General features: G+C 43.0%; 2 protein-coding genes across 2 annotated transcripts in view; both read left to right on the forward strand.

Moving 5' to 3' along the window:
• The window catches only part of HSCB (HscB mitochondrial iron-sulfur cluster cochaperone), a 13,016-nt gene extending 10,811 nt beyond the window's left edge, over positions 1 to 2,205 (forward strand). The window contains exons 5-6 of the mRNA XM_018573869.1: positions 1,561 to 1,608; positions 2,032 to 2,205. Of these exons, the coding sequence (XP_018429371.1) occupies positions 1,561 to 1,608; positions 2,032 to 2,120 (137 nt within the window). The 3' untranslated portion in view covers positions 2,121 to 2,205. The remainder of the gene's footprint in view (positions 1 to 1,560; positions 1,609 to 2,031) is intronic.
• Positions 2,206 to 6,879: 4,674 nt separating this feature from the next.
• The window catches only part of LRRC74B (leucine rich repeat containing 74B), a 36,242-nt gene continuing 30,278 nt past the window's right edge, over positions 6,880 to 12,843 (forward strand). Inside the window, exons 1-2 of the mRNA XM_018573870.1 lie at positions 6,880 to 7,079; positions 11,742 to 11,907. Of these exons, the coding sequence (XP_018429372.1) occupies positions 6,909 to 7,079; positions 11,742 to 11,907 (337 nt within the window). The 5' untranslated portion in view covers positions 6,880 to 6,908. The remainder of the gene's footprint in view (positions 7,080 to 11,741; positions 11,908 to 12,843) is intronic.

Consider the following 12,843-nt stretch of genomic DNA (forward strand, 5'->3'; position numbering starts at 1 on the left):
GCCGGAAGGGGGGAGGGGGGGGGGGGGGGATCTCTCCAGTGGCATAGGGATGCAGGACAACCTGCAAAATGTGTAGGAATAGCAACACTGGCAGAGTACTTGTGATCACAAATAATAAGGGTAGTGAATCCAGAGGATTGTCTTCTTATAGGACCGGAATCTCTCGAGTAGATACTCTGTGGGTAAAGAAAGTAAAACCACAAGGGCACTGAACCCTATCAATAGGGATGCCCCAGTTGTCTTAAAAGAAGCATAGGTTGAGTAAATGCCGAACCCTTTTGTGTGTGTTGATGGTGGTGAGTTTCTTTACACGTGTTCATAAACCCATCATAGGTGTAGGTCAAGTTAAGCACTTATCTCATCTCACTTTCCACCAGTCGTAGTAAAGTAAAGCTGCACCCACGTTAGTCAATGTTCAATTATCATTTATCAAAGTGGCATTTACACACTGCTAGAATTTGTAACTCCATTCACATCCCAATCACACTGTAGAGCACCACAACACACATGCTGTGCACTGGGGTGCATTGAATTACTTTTTTTCTGGCCACTGCCATGTATAGGCAGCCCATTCATAACAAATAAGCCGCCTTAAAGCAATGCACATCAACACATGACATCATGACGTGCACCACAATGGCCCAGATAAATGTAATTGGGCTCTTGTAGGAGAGTTGAGGGGTCCAGCATGGTGTAAACGCCACTTTGACCAGTACATTTTTTTGAACATCAGCTAACATGGGTTACTGTGCTGCAAGGAAGGTAGTGAGTCTATATTAGAAACATGAAGCATTAGAGCCCTACACTCCCTTAGTCAGGGCTGGTCACTGCTCTAACTAACCGGTTTTACCAAGATTTCAGAAAGTTTCTAGTACTGCTGAAGGTAACTGAAAGCCTCCTGAAGCCTGCTAGTAACTTGTTTTAAAGTAACAGCCAGCATTCCTACAAAGAGCTGTGTTTTAACAGTTTGCAAAAAAACGATGTGCACAATGCTAATAATACAAGATGAAGTCTGTGTGTACAATGCCTCGGAATACATGGTTTTATACCTGAACGCTGCCAGAAACGGGTCACTTCTTTCAGACTGCTTTAAAGGAGAATTATGAGGTGAGTGATTTTCACTCAGCCTCATAATCTGAGCCGACCTGTGACAATGAAACTGTCACAGGTCCGCTCAGTAGATCGGGGAGTGAGCGAACACATACCGGCATTCTCTCACTTCTCGATCCTGTCATGGCAGAGAGCCCTGACAGTGGAGGGGCTGCCACTCACGCAGCTGGGCGGATCCAGACATAATTGTCAGGATCCGTTTCAGCTGCAGCTCGCGGTATACTGAGCTTAGGGTGACGGGAGGACGGTAGTTTGTGTCCTCCCGTTACCCTTAGGAGAACTATGGGGGAAAGCCCTAACCTCATAGTTCTCCTTTTAAGGATTATCCAATTTTCTCAAGGTACTTTAACTTATATAAAATGGCTATAATTTTAGTATACATTAGCTACATGTTGACTATATGTAATGATTCCGCAATTAAGTAAATTGTTGTTGCTGTTCCTCTTTTAGAAAAATGTCAGACGTTGACTGAAAATGTGAAAGATGCCTTTCAGAAAGGTAATGATGACTTATGTAATTGTATCTTTAAATTGATCCTGATTTTTTATTTCCTTTTGTATTTGCAGTATGTTACATAAATAGAATACAATGATATCTAATATGAAGCCGCTCATATTCTTCTTTTTCTGTTTGTGATGAACAGTGGATGCCAAACATTTCCAAGATTTTTAATGTCTGATTTATTTATCTTAGCACAGGTTTAATTTACCAGCTGTCTAATAGAATATGTTGGGTATTGGGAGAATAAGAGTATGTTGGGATAATATACATTTAAAGAGACTCTGTCCCTGTTCTAAAATAAAAACTGGCAGCCCCACCCTGTAATAGAAGAGGCTGGATACCAACCTCGCTGGCAACTGTGCAAAAGTTCTATATGGTGTGTTTGTAGGTATTGTAATAGCTCTCTTCTTTCTGTTTTAGATGATCTTGAAGGTGCCAAGAAGTTCTTGACAAAAATGAAATACTATATGAATATTCTTGAACAAGTAAAGAAGAAAATAATGCCGTAACTACTTCTCACCACCACCTGCTACTCAGAAAATGGACTAGTGTGCTTCAAGCCTCAAACAGCATAAAGACTGTATTTTAGCACCCAAACACTGCCTGTAATGTACATTTTAAAGAAGTATATAATAGTTGATTAGCCAGCTTTGTGGTCATAGCAGAACAGATCTGACACGCTGTGGTAGTAAACAACCAGATACCATGGCTGTTAAGAACTGTTTGAGGGCCCATTCTCACTTTGCCATTCAGGTGTGTTTCATTAACGTGTGTTGTGTCTTAAGGTCCCCACACACCTTGCGATAATCGTACGATAATCCCGGGAAATCCCGCAATCGTACGATTATCGTAAGGTGTGTGGAAGCCGTGCGACCTCTACTACTGTAAGGTTGCACGACTTTAAACTTACGAACATGTTCGAAAACCCGCCGAGCATCGTACGATGTTCGGCGGGTGTGTGGCATGTTCGTACGATAAAAGCCGGACTGGCCGGTGTGCGCAAGCGCACACTGCCCGTTCGGCATTGCGGTCATCGGAAGCCCGCCCCTCAGGGGGGCGTGGCTTGCGATCATCGCAAGTATGATCTGCCTGTCCAAGATAGGCAGATTGTTCGGTTTTTTAAGTACCTTACCATCGCAAAAGTCTTGCGATGGTTGTAAGGTGTGTGCCCAGCATTACATTGATGCGTGTTGCATTAGGGATTGGACTGCAGAATGAACATAAAATGGACATGCAATGCATGTGCATCGAAGGTGCATTGGGATAGCATTCAAAATGAATAGAACCCTGCATTTATCACGCATTACGGTAACGCGTGTTAATGCAGTGGAATAGAGACATGTGAATGGGCCCTGAAAATCTAACTGTTCAGAGTGCCCTAACATTGTGGGCACTGTTATAGTAGAAAATGATATTCACTACAAAAAAAGTTGGCTTTTGTTGTGTCTGGTTTTTATGCAATGCAATGATATATAATTAAATTATATTTTGAGACTTTTCGTTTTGTTTCCATAAGCATTTGTCTGTTCCTTTTTTGCCCTAAACAAACTGTATACTAGGGACGTGCTGTGAGGTCAGTGGTGCGGGGGGCTCCCTGGTGGTCAGTGCGGGCTCTTACCTAGGGTCCAGAGAGTAGAACTGGCGGCCACAGTTCTCTATTCAGACGGCTGCTCCTTCCTATATTAAGGCCCCGATAGGGCCCCAGCGAGCGGCCCTCTAAACTGCCTGAATAGGGGGTCACCACTACCTGACTTTGACAAGGGCCAAAGTGTGATGTTCCCAGTCTGCAGTGGTCATGGCCTACCAAAAGTGGTCAAAGGAAAGAAATCCAGTGAACCGACAGGGTCATGGGCAGCCATGGCTTATTCATGCATGTTTGGAGCAAAGTCTGGCCCATGTAGTCCAATCCAGTAGAAAAGCTGCTTTAGCTCAAATTGCTGGAAAATGTAATGCTGGTTCCGTTGGGAAGGTGTCTGAGCACGCAGTGCATTGCAAATGGGACTGCGTTGACCGCATACCAGTCAGGGTGACAATACTGACCCATGTCCACCGCCAGAAGCACCTACAATGGGCATGTGAACATCATGTGGAGCAGTGGCCTGGTCTGATGAATCGTCTTTTCTTTTACCTTACCTGGGTAAGAGATGGCACCAGGATGCACTTTGGAAAGAAGGCAAGCTGACGGAGGCAGTGAGATGCTTTGGGCAGTGAGATGCTGGCAAACCTTGGGTCCTGCCATTCATGCGGATGTTATTTTGACATGTACAACATACCTAAACATTGTTGCTGACCAAGTACACCTCTTCATAGAAACTGTATTCCCTGATGGCAGTGGCCTCTTTCAGCAGGATAATGCGCCCTTCCACACCGCAAAAATGGTTCAAGAATGTTTTGAGGAGCACAAGTTTGAGGTGTTGACTTGGCCTCCAAACTCCTCAGATCTCAATCCACTTGAGCCTCTGTGGGATCTGCTTGAAAAACAAGTCCGATCCATGGAGGCCTCACCTCGCAACTTACAGGACTTAAGCTGCCCACACACCTATAGATTTTCTGCAGACTTTCTGTGGTCAGATGGAAAAAGTGCAACAGATTCCTCCATCCACACTAATCTGTGTGGATAGAGGAATCTCCCACTGGGCCAAGCTTCAGTATCTTGCTAGTTAGCCCTGCTGGCTGTCAAAATACCTGAAGTATCTGATTGGATGCCGGCATTGTTCAGGTGTTTTGAGCTTGGCCCTGCGGGAGACCTACTCAATATAAGGCGTGTGGTCATAATATCATGGCTGATCGGTGTACCTGTTTGCCTCATTATCTTGAGGTGCTTCACAATCCCCAATCTGCGCTCAAAAAAAATTTCAACCAATACTATCCAAACAGCTGACAGTGTTATTCACAAAAGGGTAAAGAGTTTGAAAAAAGCAGGACAATCTAGGACAGGGGTGCCCATTAGATCTACTGCAAAGGGAACACTGGTAGATCGCGATTGGCTCACTTACCTGAGCTCCCTCCTGCGGTGCTCGTGAGACAGAATGTGTCAAGCAAAACAAATGACAAACGCACTCAACAATTTGTCACCAGTTATACAGTAAGGTGCGCACAAAATGGGCTTTGAACAGTAAAACAGTAGAAAGGCATCATGGCACACTCACAAACCAGCATGTAAAACAACTTGTCTCACCACTAAGGATAATAACAGAGGTTTGGATACACGTCTTCTGCAGAGGATGTGAAAGCCGCACTGCCGCGCCAAGGCACCTCTTATAGTGCGGTCCTAACTCTAAACTATGAGAGTCTCCATCTTGGAGCACATGGGGGCAGAAGATTTCAAATTGGGTGCAGGTTTGTCAGGAGGACGCCCAACCTCCTTAAAGGCACAGGAACACACAAGGGATCCCGCACATCCCAATGGCAGCTGAGAAACCCCATGCGTCGCTGCACCAAATCGGTCAAGCAAAACAAACAACAAACGCACTCAACAACTTGTCACCAGTTATACAGTAAGGTGCACACGAAATGGGCTTTGAACAGTAAAACAGTAGAAAGGCATCATGGCACACTCCATCATTTACGGACAGATTTTTTCCAGATTTTTACATGGTTCCCATCTTTCCTCACGAGCATAAAAGGTTCCCATAGTGCTCTACCATTATTTTATGAATGAAAAAATACTTCTATTACTATTAAATGCATGTAGATGCAAGGTGCGCATATACTCATTGGAGTTCATCAGATGCATATACTGTATATGTGTTTACAAAAGCTTTCTAAATGCATATAAAAGCATCTAGTTGCGCATGAATAAAGCCTTAAAGAAGAACTCCGGGCACAAATGTTATTAACCCTTGTAGTGGGGCTACACCCACACTGAAAGGGTTAACTGCTTGTTTTTGCCTAGGGTAAAAAAAAATTAAAAAGTTATACTCACCTGATTCTCGGAGCTGGCAGTCCCTGGAGCTTCTTTCCCCCTCTGCTGCAGCGGTCTAAGGTCTGAGTCATCACGTTCTATACACTGTGTATAGGATGTGAGGATGCCGAGGGACATTCCATAAACAGACAGATAGCAACCGCCTATCAGCGGGTGGACGTTACTGTACGTCTTATTTTTTTTCTCGGCAGTATATGTAAACAGCTGGTACCGGCTGTTCCATACAAGCGTTCGGGCGGCTCTATTAGCCGTCCCAACCCCTCTGCGGGCCCAGGACCAGCACAGCGGCTGCTGACACTGTAAACGGAGAAGAGATTAGCACTCTCCCACTGCTGATCTCTCCTCCAATGCTTGAAGGCTGAAGTGATGTGTATTACATCACTTCCGCCTTTAGCCGTCATTTCTCTGCCTGCTATAGCCAGAAAAGAAGCTGGTGAAGCAGATCTCTGCTTCATTAGCTTCTCTGGGGGTGCCTAGGTGACATTAGGAGCCTTAGAGACCCCTGATGTCTCCATAAAGCGGACATATCACTGTATGCGTGCTATCACATAGGAGGTTGTTAGCCCCTATGTAATAGAAATAAAATTAAGTGAAAAATAAAAGTCACATATAAAAAAAAGTTTTAAAAAACTCCCCACCCCCGCGTGCACGCACATATAAACATTAACCTGTTGCCGTCCGCCCGTTGTGAAAAAACGGACGGACGGCACAGTCGCATTGGCGGGTTGCCGTCTCCAGACAGCTTTTTTTTTCTGCAGAAAAAAACGGCCCGTTCTTTACAGCCGTTTATTATACACATTTTTCATGTTATACAATTAAAACAAAATGTTAACTTTCTTTTGTAGGTGCTGTAAAGGTGAACTCTTTAATGTCCTGAAGCAAGGGGAACAACATTACAGCTAACATTAAAAGTAGAGTCCAGTATTGATTCTTTCTTTGCAGGTTTTTCTTTGTTTTCTTTTAATAAAGGAATCACAATAATGTCATTGACACAACCAACCACCAACATGAAGTGTTATGAGTTCAACTGATGTTTGTGAATCAGTGCAAAGCAGTAACGGTCTCCATGACAACACTACAACAAGTGGCGAGGGAGCCTTATCGTTAGGTCCCGCCCTTGAAGCTGGATTGGTTTGGCCTCGTATTTCCAGTCCTCTGATTGGCTCGCCCCTTGTCGCTCAGGAAAGGAGCCTGAGTGGAGATTGTAGTTTTGTTGACATGTGGGAGCAGAGAGACATGTGATCGCCGTCTGTGTGCACATTCCGGGTCCTGATCACTGCTGATCTCTGGATACAAGGTGTAATGTCCTTTGTATGAATGGAACAAATCTCTCCACACTGACCGTTTATAGTAAAACCAAGGTCTGCTCACTATGGTACTAAGCAAGAGGTTTTCCAAGGACATCAGCTCCATGCTTCCATCAGTAGAAGAGGCCAAGGATGCAGAGGAGCAGGAGGGCACCCAATCTAGTGTAGAGGGCATCTCTAGCAGACCACCCAGCAGACCTCTTCCTTCCCTGAGCAGAGGAAGTGTGGACAATAAGGTAATGTGCATCTGCATATCAACTCAGTATGCTTTCTTAGTGATGCTTCTTAAAGAGACCCTGTCATCAGAACATTTACCTTTCCATACAATTATATGTGCATTTATTGTATTCATGCATGTTATTTACCTGTAAATGTCTCCCATGTGTAGAGATCCAAAAGCATTGAGACTGCTGCTGGGAGCTGTCAGTCAAGTGACAGTCGATAATATTCCCATTCACTCCTCCCCCAGCAACTGCATAAAAGTTTATATAGGATGATAATGGAGGAGGGCTGGAGGAGCTGGGCCAGCACTAATATATTTATAGTATTCCCCTTTTCTTCTCCCTAGACAGCTACATAAAACGTCATGTAGGAAAATAGTCAGGGCGTGGGGGGTAAGCCCACCCCAAATCTATAGTATTCCCCTTTGCTTCTACCCTGGCAGCTGCTACATAAAAATGTATGTAGGAAGGTGACGGGAGGGGGAGCTGGGCCAGCACAAAGAGTATTTAGACACTCCCAGTAGAGGAGAGGGTTATGACGTGTAAGAAAAGAGAGGGCTGTGCTAGGGAATTGACTCTTCAAAAGTTCTAGCAAGCTCAAAGTGAATGTAAATTCATATATGGAAAGGGAAAACGCTGCAAGAAAGCATGTACGATTCTTGATTTTTCTGTACTTTTATCTGCAATTTGTGGAGTTGGCGACAGGATCTCTTTAAAGTGTGACACCTGTTGAACCCAGCCTCATACCTCATACCCCCTGTTGAACCCAACCTCATACCCCCTGTTGAACCCAACCTCATACCCCCTGTTGAACCCAACCTCATACCCCCTGTTGAACATAGCCTCATACAGCTAGCAGAGTGTTTGTTGAGCCTATAATACAAACGTTGAATAAATATTCACAAAAATATTATTATATTTTTGTAAATATTTATTCAACATTTGTATTATAGGCTCAACAAACACATTTCTACAGATTTGTAGAAAAGAAAATGCAGTGTACACACTCAGCATATGTAAGATGGCGAGAGTGGAGCCAAGCGTTGGGGTAAAGTGAGTCCTGTACACGTGTGTGTTAGCTACATTATCATTGACCACCTAATGGTCAAAGAAATAACACGTCGGATCTGGAAGCAATTGGGACCAGAGACTCGGGGTAAACAAAGAGATACATTTGTAACAATGTGCATGCCGAATGTGGAACTTTCTTACAGAAAACAGGACAGCCTTTTATTTCAGAAGAGACATAACTAGGAGACAGGGACAGACAAGACATACCAGGTCTCGTTTGCAATAAAAGCTTCTGCCTGCAGGTTTCTTTAGAATGTACGCTGAGCTGCGCATGCACAGCTTAGTGTACATTCTCAGCCTCGCCTTAGGGCCAGGATGAATTAACTCCCATGTGGATGTGGGGGCGCTACGTCATCCTGGGCCGGCCAATCATAATGGTCGAGGATGCCGAACCCTCAAGAAGACCATTGCTGATGTTGATGCTGAAAGAGCTCATGGACATCACATCACTGGCCACATCAAGGTGAGTATAGGTGGTTCTGGTTCCCCTTTAAGCTCAACAACCATTTTTAGATTTCAGCTATTGGTCTATAACTTTATTACCTGTGATGCAAAAGTGAGGCTTATATTGGGGTATGTTGGGGAATGGGGAGGGTTTGGGGCTGAAAGGACATAGAAGGCTTTCTTCCTCTTTTCTTTTAAGAGGTAATTAAAGGATAATTAGACCCCAAAAAATGGAATTTATTTCAGTTTACCAGTCCTTAGATGTGATGGCTGCATTCGTTTTCTTTTTTTTTTCTTCATGCAGAGAAGATTTTCAGCAAGTCCAGAAAATACATGTTGAGCTTGTGAGAAATGCAAGCCTGTAAGCTGCAAAGACAGATCAAGCAATGTTATGTTTCTTATGTGAAATTCTAAATTCCATCCCCTCTGTAATGGAAGTGAACACAGGCAGATATCAAGTCCAGCCTGCGTGACAACCATGGCTGCCTCCAAAGATACAGTGGAGGGGTGAGCATAGTCACCCAGGGACAGGAAATATGTTCTTCTCAGGATTACCAGGTGAAAATAAAATAAAGGCTAATGCAGCCACCTCATCTAAGGACTAGTAAGTTTCAAAATATTACATTTTTATTCATGGGTTTAGATACGTTTTTATTATCTGCTGTATGTTTTAAAAGGCAAGAAGAGGTAAAAAAATATTAAACATATGTAATGTTTTACTATAGCTATAAAGTGTTTTTTTTTTGTTTTTTTATTTTTTGATCTGTTCCTTGACACCAAAATTATGTTACAGTCACAAAGCATTGCAGAGTTGTTTACAAATTAAACTAAGGCATTTTTTTTTACATTGTGCATGTTTTTTGAATGTTTATTTAAAAACAAAAATCTAAATGAATAAAACCAAAAACATTTTGTGTTAAACTGTAAAAATATTTGTTATATTATATTTTTGAAGAATAGCTTACTAGACACAGAGGGGAAGAACGAAAGTGGACTTTGCACTAAAAATCAAGGTTATTAGATAGTGCTATAGATTATATTACATTCACCCCAATGCCGAATCCACCACATTCCACCTGTAGAAAAAACACCTGTGAATAAAAGAAAAGTATCAAATTAAAAAATTAAAAAAGTTAGAGAAGTATAGAAAGCATCCTTAACTTCCACTTGGCTTCCACCTAGTGCTCCTAGGCAAGGCTGATGTCATGTTCCTTCTGGCAAGATTCTTGATTGCACAGGAAGCTGGCTCCATGTTCCCCTAAGGCAGTGGTTCTCAACCTTTCTAGGGCTGGGACGCCTTGGTAACATTTGCCAAGTTGTGGTGACCCCCAACGGTAACATTTAGGGTTGACGCGGCTGCTGCAGCGACATGGCCGCGTGGCGGGAGAACTGACACTGCTGCGCTAGGAGATTGTTGAGGAGGACTCTCAGCACAGCAGAAATCACACAGCGACCCACAGGTTGAGAACCACTGTTGTAACAGCTAAAATGGCAAACCATATAACACAAGCCGAGGGTGTCAGCTTTTATTATTAATAATAATAATGATAATAATCACTAGATGGGGACCTGTTGGAGAACTGCAGGTCCCTCTCTGCTGATTGACAGCAGCAGTGGGCGGGTGCAATAGCTAGTTTGCTATTGCAAAGTGAAATAGCCAATAGGAATGTAGCTATGCATTCCAATGCTGATTTTCTTTTTTCTGACTTACGGCTATCTAATAGCGGGAGACTCCCGGCGACCCCTGGCAAATTGTCATTCGACCCCCGAAGGGGTCCCAACCCACAGGTTGAGAACCGCTGCCCTAAGGCACTGCTGATCAGAGGAAATCTTCCTCTGACTGGAAATTCCAGTATCTGAAAAGGTATTTGTACTGGCCCAAATACTTGGTATCGGTGCATCCCTACTGTTTCTCTTGGTCTCCTAAATGGTTTGTATTGGAATTAACATTTTGTTTACTAAGAAAATGAGATTAGCTCAGCAGGTTTCAAAAGTGCTGAAGTAGCAATATGGACCTGTATTTAGCCTTGAAGTTGAACCCGTGGAGACCCCTTGCATCTTAGATCCAGGCTGGCCATGGTGCCATGACTTCTGCCCAAACTGAGATAGCTCCCACACCTTCCTGGTGCTAATCCCCACTGTCTGTCATACAGTGGGGCAAAAAAGTATTTAGTCAGCCACCAATTGTGCAAGTTCTCCCACTTAAAAAACAAATAGTTTCATTGAGCAGTAGAGTCTCTACCATTTGACAGTTGAATGAATGGGAGTGGGGCTAGCCTCCAGCAAGGGGTTTGAGCAGAAGTAGAGGCTCTATGTGCAACCTGGGTTTACAATCCAGAGAAGGTCCCCAGGGGCACAAGGATTAATTTAAACACTCACACAAGTACTTGCACACACCATATTATTGTGTGATTGTTGTCACCTTAAAAATGTTTTAGCTCAGGCCAGGTAGAAGAATTTATTGAAGCACTCTTTTGTGTTATCTGGACAGATCCAATTTCAGAAAATCTACAAAACAACACATACTCTAAAATGTTATCATGGGATATCATGATAGCGGTTATTGGTTTTAGTTGGTGCAGACACAGGAGGGTCAGACATATTATCATGGTTCCCACTGACTCTCAGTGGTCTTAAATCAAGTAATTCTGGTAGAAAACCAATGAAAAGAGGTATTAGCATACATTACTGCTTTAGAAACATGTGTTTAGGTCTTCCATTAAGTCCACCTTTAAAACCATATTCCAAATTACACCCATTATTTAGGGTGTAACATGGAAGATGGTGCCATTCTGCAACCGCCCACCCTCAACCCACCCCCGAACTTTCCTGAATTGTGGGGTGCTTCTCCCTGCAGGCTCCTGTACTTTTTTTTGTAAATTGGCTCCACCTGCACAGCCACAGCATTCATTCACAGGCTCTGTAAATGAAAAAGTCCCATCTGCCACTGCGTCAGATCTCAATGGACTAATGAATTTGACGTCAACAGTGGAATATGGGTTTTAAATTGTTATTTGCTTTGTACAAGTGAGAATGTGGATATATTGTTTTGCTTGCTTATGAGGCTGTACATTCTGTCCTCTGATGTAAACTGTTGTTAGAAACAGTGTGCTGAATTAATGAATTTCCTATTGGTTTAATATATACGCTATGTTTTTATAGATTGTACAAAGGTCAGCTACAGCAAGATCCGTGAAGGAAGAAGGCAGCGATGATGAAGATACTGAGGTCTCCGAGTCTAAAGAAAAGACGGTGCACAGTCACTCCGAAGACTTTACAAAATCAAAAGAAAATGACGAAGACTGTGATACAGATTTAGAAATAGAAGGTTTGTTACTGAATTCGATAAATGTCCTATATCCCCTGCCAGCCATGCAAGGGCTGTAGAGTCTTCTCTAAAGCTGGATTTTCAAGACTCTCAAGAATTCATCATCCTGCTTATATGTCCTCTGCACATTTCCTCCATAATTGCTGTGTGTCTGAGCTGTTACTAAATGCGATAAAAAACAAAGCAAAAGGAGCGCCTCCATAGTGTAAAATTGATTTATTGTAGATAAAAAAGACAGCTGAACAGGTACTTAGAAACCAGCCAGTGTAAACGAGCATGAAGCGATACAATCTCAGGAAAACATCAAGATGAATACATGAAAATAAGGTGAGGGAAAGGAAGTGCTAGTGCTAAGCTGAAGCCATCTGCACGCTGACCCTCCTTCAGTTAATGCGTTTCTGAGGACAAGCCCCTTCCGTTAGAGGAAAACAAAGCAAAAGGAATGCCTCCATAGTGTAAAATTGATTTATTAAGGATAAAACATACAGCTGAAAAGGTACTTACAAACCAGCTTGTATAGACTAGCAGAAAGCGATATAATCTTAGGAGACCATCAAGATGAATACACGAATCAGAGGTTCTGATGAAAGAGGTTTGTCCTCAGAAACGCGTCAACTGAAGGAGGGTCAGCGTGCAGATGGCTTCGGCTTAGTACTAGCACTTCCTTTCCCTCACCTTATTTTTGTGTATTCATCTTGATGTTTTCCTGACATTGTATCGCTTCATGCTCGTCTAAACAAGCTGGTTTGCAAGTACCTTTTCAGCTTTCTTTTGTATCTACAATAAATCAATTTTACACTATGGAGGCACTCCTTGTGCTTTGTTTTCATCAGATTTCCGGTTTCCCTTGAGTGTGAGGAGCTGCCCCCGTGTGTTTTTTGGTGGCCATTTTCAGGAGTAGCTAATGTCTTAATGTCTTTGGCGCCTGTGATATAT

The sequence above is a fragment of the Nanorana parkeri genome, unplaced genomic scaffold (genome assembly GCF_000935625.1).
Source record: "Nanorana parkeri isolate BGI_ZX_2015 unplaced genomic scaffold, ASM93562v1 scaffold2586, whole genome shotgun sequence".
NCBI classification, from domain to species: Eukaryota; Metazoa; Chordata; class Amphibia; order Anura; family Dicroglossidae; genus Nanorana; species Nanorana parkeri.